Here is a 16,950-nt window from a genome sequence, read left to right as displayed (position 1 = left end):
GATGTGTTTGTCATTTCAACCTTGGCTTAATATGTAAATGGAAAATGCTGAAACGCTCTGAGCCAACACTCTGAAAACATTATGCCAAAAAACAAGAGGTGCACACAGTGTAGGAATAAACAGTGCTTAGTGCACAAGGAACTAATAAAGACATATTTGGATAAATATGGGTTGAATTGAGCAAATCTCAACAGTTAATGAATAAACAACACTGCTTTTCATACACATTATATATACACCGTGACTTGCTCTATTACCTATAATAATCACAAAGAGATTTTCCTTTTAAAAGGACAATAAAAGGTTTGGTGGCTCTTTGTAACTCAGCCTATAAGTTTCCTGAAGCAGAGGCACACACAGCAGTGCTGGGAATTCTCTTTTATTACACCATTGTATACAGTACATGAATGTTTACTGATATTCATTATACGTGAAGCCTGCATGTTGTTTTTATCGATGCCCCGCCTGTGTCCCAAGGAAGAGCATTTCTATTCAACTATTTTGTTGTTTTCCCCAAAAAAGGACAAACTTACCCTAATCACAACAGACTGTGAGGTTTGCCTTTGAGAGTTCCGACAAATACAAGTGACGCACAAGCTAAATTTGTCTGTGCCACAGTAAAATAAAGACCAACAAGCCTCTGATTTCTTGCGGTAACACATGCGCTCTAATGTGGCTACAAATTGCATTTAAGTCTCCTCTCTCAAATATGAGCTACAGTAGATGAAAGAGGCTTATTTGTACAGACTCCATTACATAGTATGCATTAATTATATATTAGGGGTCATTATCTCGGTTAATAGTGAGCAGCATCTAACCACGTCCACCTCTGAGCCAACAGTGGACTGTGCACAGGGCATTTGTTGATATTGTTATCAGGCACAAACACAATTTTTTTGCCACATCTGCCTGTGTGTGTGTGTGTGTGTGTGTGTAACTCAAATGATGGATGGATTTTCAACAAACATTGAAAACTAATTACTAAAAAAAGAAAAATACCCCAAAATTCGCAGCAAATAATAGGGGAAGAGAGTCAGAAAATAATTTTCCATCACATGATAAGTGATTCAGATGCTTCTGCATCCTTGAGGATGACATGAGCAAGCATATTTAGATGGAGAAATATGGTGGAAAAACGATAATATCAGTCAAAAGTGAAGTAGCACATTAACTTTAGCAGTTGATAGGATTAGAGACGGTATCTACGGCTTATTTGCATCAACCGATCATTTCGTTGATGATGAATTGTGATGGATACATTACGAAATGGCATTATTATAACATAAACTTCAGTGTTTAGTGTGGGTGAAGGATATGCATGGCTCCTCCAGTGCTTTTCATCGCCTCCTCTTTAAAACCACACTAATAGTGTTGTTCAGGTTTTGCTTGTCTGTTTTGTTTTGTTTTTTAATAAAAAGATTATATGCTGATACATCTAACTGCACATAAAAAGTTATACTCCAATTATGGCACTGATTCTAGGATGCAGAGTTAAGTTTAATATTTGATTTTTATTAGCATCTATCATCCAGAACTGCTTGCACATTCAAAGGTCTTCGCTTTCAGCTAATTAACTCCTTATAAAACAATTTGAAAGATGTCGGGTTTGTTTTCCATCTGAAATGTCTTCAATTTGTGTGAAACGTCGTTTATGTGAGCCAGACCTTCACAGAATCCCAGTTCATGCCATGCAGGGCACGGAGGAGAGCTTTTTACCCATTTTTCCAGTAAAACTTTCAATATATATCAGTTATTTACAGTTTACTGCATGCTAAAATATTGTATCAACAATTTAAAATGAAGAAAAACTAAACTTTTTATTTAGAAAAAAGCACTGTAGATGTATTGTCTTTTAATTTGAACAGTATAAAACATATTTAAACATTGTCTCAATGTGCAAAAACAGGCCAAAAAATTGAAATGTATGTACAGGCGTTTTTCCAACTCTCTCCTCTCTTGTGACAAAGACGCTGATTCGCCGGCTTCCTGCGACAGCGCCAGTGAAATTACTGTCATAACCTCACGACGGCTTTAACTTGCAACTTTTCCGATTGCGTAGTTGCAGTAATGCAAAGTGCACATGTGCAAACGTGATTTTAAGTGAGGACGTGGGCAGCTGTGACATTTCTGATGCTTGTACAATTGAACGCAGCCCCTCACTGGGATTTGAAAATGAAAACAATGGAGGCCACTAGATGTTCCACATCTTCAGGGGTAATATTTAAATGTATCTGGCCTTTGAGGCATATTTGGGCTGCTACTATATTTTCACATGCAACTCTTGTGAGGGAGTATTATTTTCCTCTAAGGTGAAGCTCCTCCAGACTCCATTACACAATGTCAGTACATCATTGTAGTGAGAGGAATGCTTTTAAAAAGAATTGCTGGCAGACTCCGCTGATAATGTATGATAATGGATTCTTCTTAATCCCACCTCATTTCTATTTGTGCCCCAAGTGCTCTGTGCGCCTCTGGCAATAAAAACAGAGGTTTGCTGCTGCTCCCTCTGCACAATACATGCACTGTACGAGTGCTGCACCTGACTGTGCTTTGCACCTGCTCTTTGATTCATGAACGTATCACACCCTCATTTTCTTATCATGCAAGATTCACACAGACAAATGACACTGGATCTCCTGCAGAAGGGATCCACAGGCTTCTATTTACATATACAGTGCTTAACAAATGTACCGCAGATCACCACTGCCCTAAATGAACAGCATTGTAATGGTTTCTGTAATAGTTAATACACCAGTTATTAGACACTCTTTTTAATGCTAAAATATAATTATATTGTTATCCATGAATTTTCAAATGTACTGTTTCACAAAAAACACTAAAGCACAATATTATTTCTTGATAAAGATGTCAAATAGTAGTTGTATTTCTGAACAGAAAAAATTGTGTCAGTGGTTGAATGTTATGCTTGAATAATTTCTGACTCTTCTGCCGCTTCAAATTTGGGTATAAAAATGTGAATCCAGTTTGTTATTTGCCAAATAAATAACAATAACAGTTTGTGAAAGATTTATAAAATATTGATGTGTTCTTGTTTGTTTATGACAGGAGGTCTAATAAATGTGTTAAGCACTGTACATCAAGTATAAGATGCTTAGAACTGGCTTGGGATAAGATGGACATTGAGAGTCTTCACTCATCCAGAAATAATGTATGTTAACATAGACAGAGTTATCTTTTCTTTCCCGACGGCATCGACTCAAACTCTATTGTAGGAGAGAGTCTTGATCTGTCTGTCTGCATGTGAGCTGCATCAGGAATCTGTGCTGTATACAGATCTCTGTTGTAATAAATGCAAATGTGAAAGGACAACTGATGCTTTTCCTCGTTTGGCCAGTAATTCCAGCCATGGTCTTAAAAGATGCTCTTTTTTCCATCACATATGCTCAGACAGTAGTGGGACTCAACAGAATTGGAGGAGACTCCAGTTTACTGACAGATTACTGCAACTATCAGTGTGTCCAGGATGAACTTTATCCTTGGCCTTTCCTCTGTCATCAATAGAAATTGGTTATAACGTAATGACGGGGGGAAAATTGCTCTGCCCAGAAGCCTAATTAAGCCAACATCTCCAGTGCATGGCTAATTAATGGAGCAGAGAAAATTAATGAAGAGTTCGTGGCCTGCTGCTGACAGCCAGCAGGAGTGAAATGCAGCTAAGTCAGCAGAGTGCTCTGCAACACTGCAGGTGACTGCCAAGGCCTCCTTCGTCATTTCAGCAGCACCCTGTAATCATAGTTTTCGCACCAGGCCACTGCCACATGGCTACAGCAAAAATATACACATTGCTTTGGAAAAATGTTGGAAGATCTGATCTAAAGCCAGCTTCTTCTTTTTCTTTTCAACTGCCATAAACACCCATCTGCTGTGGAATCCTCTGGGCACTGATCTAATGTCGCTTCACAGTTAAACAGCCATAGCTAGTCTCCCTGTAATTCACAGACAAGCTAGAAACCCTGATCTGAGACCAGATAAGCCTCAAGGCAACTGCCAGCATCTCTCTGCATCATCTAAAGAACCTGAAGCAGGTAAAAACAAAAAAGCTGCAGTCTTTAGCATGGGGTCTCAATCAGTCCCAATGTCTGGTCCCTTGTTCACTCAAATGGTATTATTTTGTGGTAAAACATGTTATTAGTCACAATGCATCTGAACACCGACCCCAAGAGACTCTATTAAATGTGTGCAGTGTGGGTTGAATTGCAGTCCTGTTTCACTGGGCAGTTCTGCTTGACCACGAGGCAAATTTACAGAATTCAGAGACACATGTCGAAAGCATGGGCTCCCGTACCATTAAGGTACATCCCACCTTACAAACAAAGACAACTAGAAAGTTAATAGCTTTATATTCTACTACACACACATGCACGCACACACACACACATGCACACACACACACAAACATTTAAGTTCCATAAAATCTTTCTCCCAAAAAGTGTGTTGCATCATTATGCAGATTAGCTGAATAATTCAACAGAGGCTGTTAATGAAAGATTAGACCACCTCAGCAAATCCACAGCTATGTCTATAGGGTTCAATTAAAAACGGATAAAAATCCAGTGACTTTTAAAACAGCCATTTATGTGGGACTGTACACATTAATGAAAGATAAATGCTCTTGCCCTGTGTGTACATGTGCAGGGTTTCTGAAGGAATACTAAGTGTAGCTATTGATTAAACTCTTTGCTGGCCCATCCTGAGAGACAAACTACATTGCATACTCTGGTCATTGCCAAGTTTGGCCAATGCAGGTTTTTAATGGATCTGGAAAGAACCCTCCTCACCCTCTCCCAGTGTCCAGGGAACAAAGACAAATGGTTCTTTTATTGCCCTCCTGGTAACACCTCTGAGCTCAGGTTTTCTCCCCTTTCCTCAATCCTTTTCCGTCTTCTCTTTGATGAATTAATATCACATTGAATAGCCCAGTCTCACATTTTGCCGATAGTTCCCTTTTTAATCAGATGTGATTACAAAGGCTGCGTCTGACGTGCATGCACAAATACTGTGTGTGAGTGTGTGAGTGTGTGCGTGTCAACTTGCAGTGCAATTAAATGCTTTTAACCCAGACTACAGCACAGAACTACTGTATATTCACACTGAACCAAAACCTTCCAGGCTAAATATTAGATCAGACGTTTGGTGCATGCAAAATCAAATCAAACCATTAAATCGCAAATGTGCTTAATATAAAGTAAACGCACACCTTCATTACAATTCACAGAGTTTATTTCCATTTCTGACGATGACTGACAAATGACTACATTCCAGGTCAAACATGGATAAGGCTCAGCACGGGCCGTAGTCAGTTAGCGAGGCGGAAAATTGGAAAATTTAAGCTACAGTGAGTGATTAGCTTAGTCAAATATGAGACAAAAAGCTCCGTCTCCCCAGTGAATTCTTTCTGAAGTCTAATCTTTTATTCAAAGAAAATGATTTCACTTCAGTGGATTCTTCAAAAAATATTCTAACTGACCGTCATCTGCAAATGCATTTGTGCACTTTAGCGTAAAGAAGTCCTTTCTTTGCTCCTCACTATCAGCACAGCACTTCAACTATTTTCCTATCAAGTTATCCATTTTATACTCTCACCTTACTCTTACTCTCCATCTCCCCCTCTTTTCTGAACTGCAAACTCTGTAACTAATTGGATCTGGCATGGTCTGTAATGACTTTGCACTCCATGGGGAGCTTTGGGAAAAATCACCCTTCATTTTTTCTGGCATCACTCAAGTGACCACATACTGAATTCCAGGGACGCGTACCTCCATTCTAAAGCAAAAAGGAAAATCTCAGATTTGAAGAAGGGATAGAGGGCACCTTTAATCATTGCATGTGTGTATTAATAAATCCTCAATTTCTAGTACATTTGCCGTCAAAAAATTGTTGTTTTTCAGGTCAAGGACTTTTTTTTTACACACATACACCAATTAGTGACAGTGAATTTGTCCCCTGCATTAAACCCATCCTTATTACACATCTGTGCCCGGGGAGGAATGGGGGGGATTGCTCAGGACCACCCCACCCAATGCTTATTGTATTATAATAGTTATCCAGGTGCTCATACATTTGAATGCTTTGTGTTAAAAATGTTACCACCAACCATTAAGTGAGCAAAAATGTGCTGTTTTTTTTGTCATTCTTAAAACCTTGCATTGAAGTATGAGCTCCGGCAAGCAGCTGGGAAGTGCTAGAAAAATGTTACCATACAACGCAACTCGAAACAGCTTGCCAGAGGAAAGAAAAACAGTGCAGGAGAACTCATCAAACCTTTTCCATCTTGCCCGTTGCCTCCAGTCAAACTGAGCTGTCAGATGAAGTGGAGCTCCTTTCTAAATTCAGCACGGCTTGGCTGTAAGTAACTGCATGGGGCTTGGAAAATCAAGTCCACAGGCCAGTGACAAATTTGTCTGTCACTTACAATTATGCCCAAGTTAAATTCTTTTGTCAATATAAGCCTGTTTCCACCTCAGCATGTGTCTTGTATTAAATCCCCCATTCCTGCTCCACAACACGTCTGCATGCTGTACAGGTTTGTCTTCCCTACCTCTTTTTCTCGGCTTCGTATCTGCTGAGGAGACGCTGCAGACCGCCACACTTGAAGCCCTGAAAATGGGCTGCGGGGGCACCGACAGTGATGATGTCATAGAAAGCATCTGTATAATGAGACAAAAAAAAAGAGAAAGAGAAAAAGATGTAATTAAAGAAAAAATACTATCAAAGTAAAGTTTTTCAACTCCCATGAGCCCCCCCTGTCTCTTTACTTGTCCTTTGAGGATAAGTGAGGCGCTCAGATTGGACAAGAGGCAGAGAGTGAACCGTGGACACGTTGCCAGTCAAGAAACAGAAACAAACCACCGTTCACGCTGATATTTATACAATAAGCAATTTAAAGTCTCAACATGTCTTTGGACTGTGACGAGAAGCTCACGTACCCTGAGCTATGCATGACACAAGGAAGTTATGCACACAGACACAGGACGTTGTGAAGAGGTGCTCCTATTTCATACAATATATTTCATATATACATAAATGGCAGCTATGCCATATGAATGCTCACAGAAAAACAGCACTGCATTATTCTGCACTGAACTGGTGTATTTGCTTTCTCCAGCCACCTCTTGGTTTTAATATAGCAGTGGAAGCATTTTAAACCAGAAGGACGGCCAATGTCACACTGGCGCCAAAAGTAAATAGACATTTCGCAGAAGGCTAGGTGAACACAGCGGTGACTAAAACAGGCCTTGTTTTTGAATGGCTAATGAATGAGGCTGACAGCTGAATCAGTAAGACAGCGAAGAGGTAAAGTGGGTGGACAGGGGAATATGGGGGTGCATATGTCGGGGGGGGATTTATTGCCAGGTCGGTTAATGAACACCAAAGCACAGTGTAAGAAAACACTCAACCACTTTTCAAACAACACAGCTCCAGTGTGTTACCACGGAGATGTGAATGATGTGACCAGCAACTCCAAACCTCTGAACACCACCACGATAGACCAACGGTGGTTAAAAGTTGGACATTTGCTTGTGCCCACTGTTTCCATTAATGATCCCTATGTTTTGTCATGAGGCTCCTTGTCCACCACATGTTTGGCCCCTGGAGTCCAAGCCCTTCTAATTGCTTCACCCACAGCATAAGTACACCGCAAATATAATGGTGAGTTTCAGGACATCAAGCACAATGACCAATTTGTGCTTGATTTGCCTGCTATTCCTCTCACAGGCACCATCTTTTTCTCGGTAAATCACCGACTCAACAAGCTTTTTAAGGACGTTCACTCTTAAAGGAAAAACTGATTGTGGCAGCCAGAACAAGACTGAGCTATAATTCATATTTAACCCATTTCATAATCCTGCCTTACACTGACAATGTATATTTTTACTTGACCCAGATGAGTGCTAAACGATGCTTTCAGTTCAACTCTGGCAAGCTGAGCTTTTTGGGCTGAAAATAATTTGGAGATGAGAGACAATAAAGCCATTACCAGCAAAATAAATTAATACTTTTTGAGCTCTAAGTGTTTTCTCCCCCTACTTTCCCATTATTTGCTGTATGATCAATGGGGAAAAAAAGAAAATGAATGGTTTAGTGTTGTTGAGTGGGTTACCAAACTCAAGGAAATGCATCACTTCAGAAAATCAAATAGTTGGAAAGTGAAATTCAGCTTTATTAAAGAGCTGGTTCATGTTTTTTTCCCCGACTGATTGCAATCATTTATGTGTTTTTCCATTTTTCAAATCGCACAATGTGTTATGCAGACTGAATGGCCACTTTGGTGCAACTACTCTGTTACTCTTTATTATTCACAATGACATGTTTGTTGGTTGGAGGAAAATCATAAAATAAATAATAAAAAAAAATTCATCATGAAGCACCACAGACTGCAGCCAAAATCAACCGATCTGAAATTGAAAAAGCAAGGTGTACCCAATATACTGCTACCTGCACGTGTTATTGTGCAAACGGGTAAAAAGCTTCTGTTCCTCATGTCATTTCATGACATGATAATACTGCCCAGGTCGATTTTTGGACAATTCATAACAAAAATAGAACCTGCCTTTATTAATTCATTTATAAAGGCAAATAAAAGAAGTAGATTTAATTTTTATTCTATGGATATAGTGAACAACAGGTGAGATGTAGACAGTATATTATATGCAGAAAAAAAGGGGTAAATGACGTACAACAAAGGGGATGTTGTGCGTACATGGTTGTGGGTCACCAAACAGTGTGTAACTTCAGCTACTTCTGCAGTATGGAGTTTACTCACAGAGGGCCTGTTCAGACTTCTTCATTTCACATCTACAGTATAGGTCAATACTCAATCACCTCCTGTGACCACACGCTCTCACATCTCACTTTCCTGCTCAGCACACTAACACATACTAGTCATGTCGTCACTTCTATCTGTGAAAACAAAAACACGTTTGGATCATTGTGTCACTGAAGCGGCTCAGAGGATGTCAGCATGTAAAAAAGACTGTAAAAGTACAGTGAGTTAGGAGACGTCAGTCTCTAATGCATCCTGACAACAACATTTCTGGGTGAAAAATATCTCCTGTGAAAAAGGCCAAGTTTATTCAATACATGCGCGATCATTACAATCGCATGTTGTATGAATTAAACTCACTGACAGCTCCAGTCTTAGTCACATTAATCCAAATGGCAATGACATAAAAACAACAAAGCTGGTGGTGTACTAAGACCTTTGTACAGCACTAAATTTATATAGATTTTGTCAAGGTTCGATGGTCGTTCACTTTTCCTCTAACAGATATCACAGATATTCTGAGACCGCAGTTAGTTGTTTTAACACACTGGGACGAGTCCAGGGCAGTAACAGACTCGGCCTGCCAGAGATCAGCCAGCAGTGGAGGAGACAGCCCAGTCTTCCTCTCGGTTGAAAGAAACGCTAGGGGATTCATTAGTGTATTGTCTGACTTTCCTAGGCCAAGAGATATCTCACCTTTCAGCCTAGGTGACGATGAACCAACCTGTCGGAGTCCGCCGAGCGCCCCTGACAGATGGAGATGTCAGGCATGGAATTATAACCACATTTGTCTGGTATGTTGTGGAGGATTTTAGGTTTCTGGTGGACAACCAATTCACCTCAGTTCACGTGTTATTGTCAGTAGCACATGTGAAATAATAATAAGTCTAAGACCAGGTTTATGGCAGTTAGTGTAATACCTGTTTTCCTGGGGCACGTCACCCGCATCCTCTGGGTGTGCAAGTTTATTGGGATGAACTCCAGAGATTTCTGGGCTTTGCAGCAGCTTGGCTTGAATGACCGACCTGGAACAACAGAGAAACAGAGTTTGTCATTTTGCAATAAATCATAAATGTGTTGGGAAATAATTGAAGGGAGACACGTCCCTGTGACAGCATCGTGTATTACTGCAAGCCCTCACCATCACCTTTCCATGACTTCCTCCTCATTGTCCTGTTCATGTGTTTTTGAAGAGAGGAACGAGACACAAGCAGTAGGTCTTTGATTTTCCCACGAAAAGATAATCTTTGTGCAACTGAATGACTTGAGAGCTTTAATGACCAATTCATCGACACGTGGGAATCCATCAAATAAAACACCAGCTAATTACGTTCCACTTAACTTAGAGGTTGTAGAAGTATAGCTGCAGTGCAGATTCAATTGTACTGGTGTGGACATTTTCACAACTTAATTGCTCCAATATTCAAAGTAAAATGGTTGAAAACAATATAAAAACTCAGCGAGTGACTGCGTAATAAGTACATGCTTTAAGAGAACCTGTGCAACGTTTCAGATCATTAAGAACAATTTTATCCAGCTCCCTCAAAGAAACCAAACCTGTAGCAGCAAAAAAATAATAACATTTTGGAAATGGTAAACTGCAAACCACTATTCAGGTTATGGTTATACTTCATATACTTATCAAGCTAAATCATTTAACATATCTACATAGATCAGGTAGAGAATGTGTCAATTAGAGATTAACAGGCATCTCAGACGTAGCTCGCTTTCAATCAGTGGCTTGAAACATCCACTAATAGGCCTTTAAGCACAGGATTGTATGCCCCTATCAACCACTGCTATGCTCAAAATGTCCAATTAGAAATTTCCTGCCAGATGATAGGTATTTGTGGCTTAGAGTTAAGCTCAAAATCACTCTCTGGCGCTGCATGCATGCTTACTGCTCAAACCTAAAATATGTAAAAAGGGTTGATGAGCCTCTTTGAGACAAGGCTAAGCTTTTAAGAACACTCAAGCAACAGAGGAATGTTGTTGTATCTGTAATTCACTTACAATGAGAATATTCAGAACTGGTCCATCATATTACAAAATCTCATCCGATGTAAAACCTTTGATTGAATCACGACAAAGACACAACAAAACTGCCAATAACCAATAAAAACAGCTTTCGTGCCTGTTTTCCAGCTCATGGGTGATGAGTTATAGAAAACACTGATTGTATGTGCAGTATATTAATTATTTGCCATCATGTTGGATAATACTTTTGTTTCCTGCCTCTCACCTCTTCTCTCGTGTGTGTTGTTAGTTTGTACTTGGCTGGTTCTCTGTTGTCTGACTTTGAAGTTAAGTACTCTGCCTCTCCTTGTGTCATTTTGCTAATAACTGCTTTTCATCTCCGCTCATTATTACTTGCTTCTCTGAATGTCACGCTCAGCCTGCCATGCTACGATGGCGTCTTTGTTTGGATACCTGCCTGTGATTAAAAAAGATTTGCAAAGACCTCCTCTATTATTGTTACATAGCAATCCTTCTTGGAGAAGCATTGGAAATCTGTTATCAAATGGCTGTACTATGCGGCCGAAAATCAGCAAAAGAGCTTCTTCTTTGTAATGAACAACTATAACAAAAAGAGAAAAAGAGATTATGACAGCCTTTTGGTTCAATATGTAGTGTGTGTGTCAATTTCAATAACTTTTATTTATACACCATTTTGAAAACATTCATGGCCAGAGAAATAAAAGCACATTATTAAATCTAACATGAATTTCTTTCTTCTTTTAGTTTTATAGATATTTACAGCACCATCCATCTGTAATTTAGACTAAACTGCAAATGTTTCTTGGTATTATGACTATCCTTTCTTTATCTTCCAAATCCAATCTAACGAAGTGGGTTCAAACTGCAATATGAATCCTCGTCAGAGAGATCATTCCGATCTCTCAGGTTCTGACTGTCAATGTGAGCTTATTTGTCCCAATCTTCATCACAACTCAGGCTAAAAGAGGCTGTGAAAATCACACAGAGACTGCATTAAGGTTGACTGCTCTTTCTTAGTCCCTTATTTATTTCCTATTGGATGGTATTGGTTTTTAATGATGTCGTTTTCCTTTATTTGTGTGTGTGTGTACCTTGTATTGTGCAGTCTGCTTAACAACTCGTGGAGCTATACAAACAAGCCCAAATAACAAAACTACATTTTAGCAACAAGTCCAAAAAAACCTCAACGCACAAGTACCAGTATTTGTAAGCAACTTTACAGAAAAACAAGCCCAAACTCGCTTATACATAATAAGTGGACTTGGCAATTCTGGTCAGAACCCCAGTATTACAGAGGCTCCACTCACACTCAGTATAGATAGGGAAACAATGTTATCTGCATGAAATAAATAATAAAATAAATCCACAGCATCTCCATAACGTGACGAAACAGAAACAGATAACACGCATGACTTTTTTTTTTATTTTAAAGCACTGGAAATCAATCATGTGTTCGCACTGTGATGTCGTCAGATTTGCTGCAAAATGTAAACAGATGCCACTTAAAACCACTAGCAATCTAATGTCTCTGGACAATTAATGGACTGTTATTTGTTTTGTTATTTTTACAAAATGAACTTTGTTGCAACTCTTTCCTTTGCGACCTGGTCATAACAAGGGCCTTTCTGCATGGAGTTTGCATGTTCTCCCCGTGTGTGTGTGGGTTTTCTCCAGGTTCTCAAGTTTCCTCCTACAGTCCAAAAACATACAGATAGGCAAACTGGACCTGTGGCCCTGTGATGGACTGGCAACCTGTTCATGGTAGATAATGAAGCATATAAGCCCGAAGCAAACTAATCATTTGACTAGCTGGATAGTAAACACCGTTACCAATTTAATAAGGTTGAGATGAATGAACTGAGAGAAATCAATTGAATACCATTTTTTTGAGGAAGCTGTTACAACAATGGAAAATACGTGAGCGAAAACAGGTTCTTGCTCTTACAGGTGAGCACTGAACATTTGAGAGTAATGATATTATTTGTATGGATTGTACATTCAAACATAAAATAGTCTTTTTACAAACTATTTTTTTCTTTTCAAAGAAATCTGTAAAAAATGCACTATCACTGCAGCGTGGCATATGTATACTGTAAATTGACATTAGTGGTGCACTCCTCTCTTTAGCCTGTACTTAATAAAGATATTTATGTGATATTTTGGATTGTATGTTTTTTCCCTCCAGTAATTTTGCCCAGTATTGGACTGACACCATTAATGACTGTCATGGTAGCATGTGTCTGTGTGTTTGGTACAGACAAACATGAGGCATTTAATAATTCACACCGTACTAAGTTTGCCTTTCTGTTACTCGCATATCTGATGTCCACTAGATGTTGACAGCTTTATTGCCAAGACATGCAAACTGTGAGAGGTCCCGCTGGTTAAGTGACGTGAACATGTTCTCAGCAAGGACAGGAGTCAGCAGCCATGTTAGCAGCTCTGTGAGGCTGCACTCAGGCACAGGGAGATAGAGTTCAATGCTATTATCAGTCTGCTGACACATTAAGCTCAATGCTACCACGCTAATGTTCAGTGGGACAGAAAAAAAAAAGGAAAACTCTCAGCGTATAATGTTAGTGCAGATTTGTTCATGCAGTTGGAGTCAAACTGGTCTCTTTAGTGCACCTCATCATATTTCTGTGCTAGGACGAGCTATTTCTAAAGGTTAATATTCCAGTCAGTGGCTCAGCTGTCATTCCTGCTCAGTAGTGTCTCACTGAAGGCTGCGCAGCTCTGGGGACCTGACTAATCGAGCAAGTGACTGTTGTAGGTTAGATGAATTAGCCATATCAGATCCCCATCTGTCTGCCCAGGTGGGCTGGCTTTGTGACAGAAGGGCTGGATGCCAGCAGAACTGACCAACATCTGGTCAGTATCTCCTCTTTTTATCGTTCCTGTCATTTCTTTGCTCTTGGCCACATCCCTGTACTCCTTTCATTTCTTCACACGACAAACAACCAATATCCTTAGCTTTCAAAGGCATCTGCCTGGGGTGCCTGCGAACACGCTGAAAAGAAGAAGAAAAAAACAATAACCCAACTAAATCGCAGACTGCAACCACCACCAGTGGAAAAACATAGTCCTGTAAGTGTCAAGCCTGTCAAATCAACGTAGGGATTTTATCTTCATGTTCCTGTGATGCTGAGAGCACAAAAGCCTCTTTGAATCAATCCACAAAGTAGACACATGCTGCGCTAACCGTGGAATCAGTGTGAGAGTGTGTGAACTAGACACGTCAGTCATGTATATAGATGTCCAATTTATTCCTGTTAAAAGTTGGTGTAATACTTTGTAGTGTCCCCTTTTAGAACAAAAACAGACAAATCAATTCAGTCCAAACTCACACTTTCCCTTTTAAATGTTATAATAGGAAGTTACTGCCGGCTACTTTTATGAACTGATAAATGAATGCCTGCTGTCTTTTGCTTTGTTCCTCATCTGTAATATTTGTATTTCGTGTTTATTTCTTGTTAACGTAGTTGTCCAGCTGCACGTATTGTATAACGCTGCTAACTGACCTCACCTTGTCAGCAAGATTTTGGGTTTAATGTGACTTCCTTGTAAAAAAAATGAATGTCAAATAAAAGTTTAAAGTTTTTAATCTTAACTGCTGTCACCTAAAGAATAGGCCTTAGCATGTGCACAGCAGAACATCTTTACCTGGAGGCAACAGACTGAAGAGAATACTGACACACACAATTACACACAGAGTAAGACACGAGCTATCATGTCCAATCGTTCTTGTTATCTGTACACTGCCTTCATCTACAATGTTTAGCTCTGGGCCTTAAGCTGCAGTTTTCCCACAGGTGTCAGATGTGTGCAGAGAAGTGCAGGAGACACTGCAGGTCCAACAAAGACCATGTTGACAGGATTATTTGTGTGCCTTGAATTTGGTGTCTTGTAAACAATAGCTGTAAAGGATGATTAATTCATGAATGGAGAACCGTTATTAGAGCATCTGAAGTATTCGCTGAGGTCAGCTCATCATTAAAAATGGATATGGAACGTGAACATGAGGACAATTCTCTGCTTCTCTCTTCTTCCTACCTGCTGTGTCTTGGAACTTGTTTTCCCATTTTACATATTGAAAGTAAATAAATCAAACAAATGCAAAAGCTATAAAGTGTGTACAGATCACAGATTCTTAAATGTAGGCTCCAGGCTCTCTTACAGCAGATTAAAAGACATCCAGACTCTTGCTATGTGAACATTTCGGTGCACACAGAACGTACATACAGCTAATGAAACACTGAAGCCAATCCTCATATTGGCCATTTGTTTAGCTGCGGTAATTATCTTTTAAATCCTTGTTTCTCGGTCTTCACTTATCCCCTGATCTTCACACTCAGCTCTCCACCTTTTGTAATCATACCAGCTATCAATAATTCATCCGCGCCAGCTTATGCACCCGCCTTGTTTTTCCTCCGTCATCCTTCTGAGGTAATGCAAGAGTGGATTAAAGAGGTGAGTTGGCTGAGAGCTCCTCCATTTACTGCAACATCTACGCCACACAAGGATCTTGTAAGGAACCATTATAACCAACACAATATTATCTATTGTCCGCTGCCCTCTGTCCGCTCCCTCAGAGACCCACTGGCAGTGCACAGGCTTAACCACCGTCATCTATTATCAAGTGGGTGAAGCAGAATGCACACAAACATAATTAATGTCTCATTACGGGGATAAAAGTAAATCAGAGTAAAATCAACTCCCATAACGTTTGTTTATCCATAGCAGGCAAATGTAGGAGGAGATAATACAAATATCATCCATGACCATTCTGCGTTTCCTGTGTATTACAAACACCTATCAGCTATTTTATAACTGTACAATAATTATAAATGTACATATTACACTTAAATCCTGTGTTATTGGGTGATTTTAATTATTCTGCCTCTCTGTCTTTGTAAAGGAGCACAATGTAATATTATTGTACGCCGCATCCTTCACCTGAAAATGGGCTCTGTCAACCAACACTATCAGACCTGACCGAGGGAGCGATTGTTTGCATATAGCGACTGTGCAGACAAGAATTCATTTTTGTCATTTTTGCATCCCATCCTGTTTGCAGGCGTTTGGCTTTATTAGCAGAATGTTGTTGTTGGCTCCATCGGTCTTGACCTAGAACAAAGCACTTCCTGTGCGCACTGCGGGAATGTTGTGAGAGCTGAACACAGCTATACTGAAAAGTACAGAAGCTACATGGAGCTGAGCGGCTTCATCAGCATTATGCGGCCTCTTTTCATAAGGATTTAAATGTATATATTTAAAAGTTACACACCACCGTTTTAATCTACAATCATGAACAGAACAAATACAATCAAATGAACTATCCGTGCCACATGTTCAACGTGTTATTGTTGAACGTCAGTGGCAAAATATGAAACAGCCCAATTACTTTCTATGTTCACATTCAAGCTGCATAGATTAATTACATGATATTTGAATATTAAGTAGAACACCGAGTATTTGTAAATGAGACGCAGTCATCATGTTTTGGTTTTAAACCAGTTTGTATATGTGCTGCAAACCTGCGTTGCTATGGAAACTCTGACACAAAGTAGACAAATGATGATCCCCTGAGTTAGCTTTCCTTTGACACACATCTCCCAGAATCTGCCCCTCAAGTCAAAGCTGTCCTCTCTGTCTAGAATTAACTTGACAGGGTTGGGGCAGAAAATTATTTTCAGCTATGATCAAATTATTACAGAATCAACATGGGCCCAGGTTGTGCTGCAGGCGAGTTCGCAGACATGACACACTGTACTTCTTTAATTTCCCCCACAATGTAATAATGACTTTATACTTAGAAACCACAAGCGAGACACTTCTACCACCATTTATGTTTTAATTAAAAATAATGTTTCACTACGTAGACTGGCGACCTGTCCAGGGTAAACCCCGCCTTTCACTCTATGTCAGCTGGGATTGGCACCAGCGCTGAGGATAAAAGTGTAAAGAAGACATTTGTACAGTGACATACGCCAACCTCTGCCAGTCGTTCTACTTATGGCGTATTTCCACTGGCTCTACTCGCCTCGGCACGGCACGGTTTAGGTTGCATCTCCACTACAAAAAAGTGCCTACTTAACGTTGGCGGAGACATCGCTGCACAGCTGGGTGAAACTGTGGTGACTTTGTTAGTGTGTGTTTTAACACAC

At 39.8% G+C, this 16,950-nt stretch overlaps 1 protein-coding gene across 4 annotated transcripts in view; it reads right to left on the bottom strand.

Moving 5' to 3' along the window:
- The window catches only part of inpp4b (inositol polyphosphate-4-phosphatase type II B), a 124,728-nt gene that overhangs the window by 24,453 nt on the left and 83,325 nt on the right, over positions 1-16,950 (bottom strand). For all 4 annotated transcript variants that reach the window (XM_044028724.1, XM_044028725.1, XM_044028726.1 and 1 more), the window contains 2 exons: positions 9,706-9,810; positions 6,560-6,668 (listed from right to left, as the gene is read on the bottom strand). In XM_044028724.1, coding sequence (XP_043884659.1) covers positions 6,560-6,668; positions 9,706-9,810 — 214 coding nt within the window. The remainder of the gene's footprint in view (positions 1-6,559; positions 6,669-9,705; positions 9,811-16,950) is intronic.

Source organism: Solea senegalensis, linkage group LG6 (genome assembly GCF_019176455.1).
Source record: "Solea senegalensis isolate Sse05_10M linkage group LG6, IFAPA_SoseM_1, whole genome shotgun sequence".
NCBI lineage: Eukaryota > Metazoa > Chordata > Actinopteri > Pleuronectiformes > Soleidae > Solea > Solea senegalensis.
The sequence above is the reverse complement of the archived record's forward strand: the minus strand, read 5'-3'. Positions and strand labels throughout refer to the sequence as shown.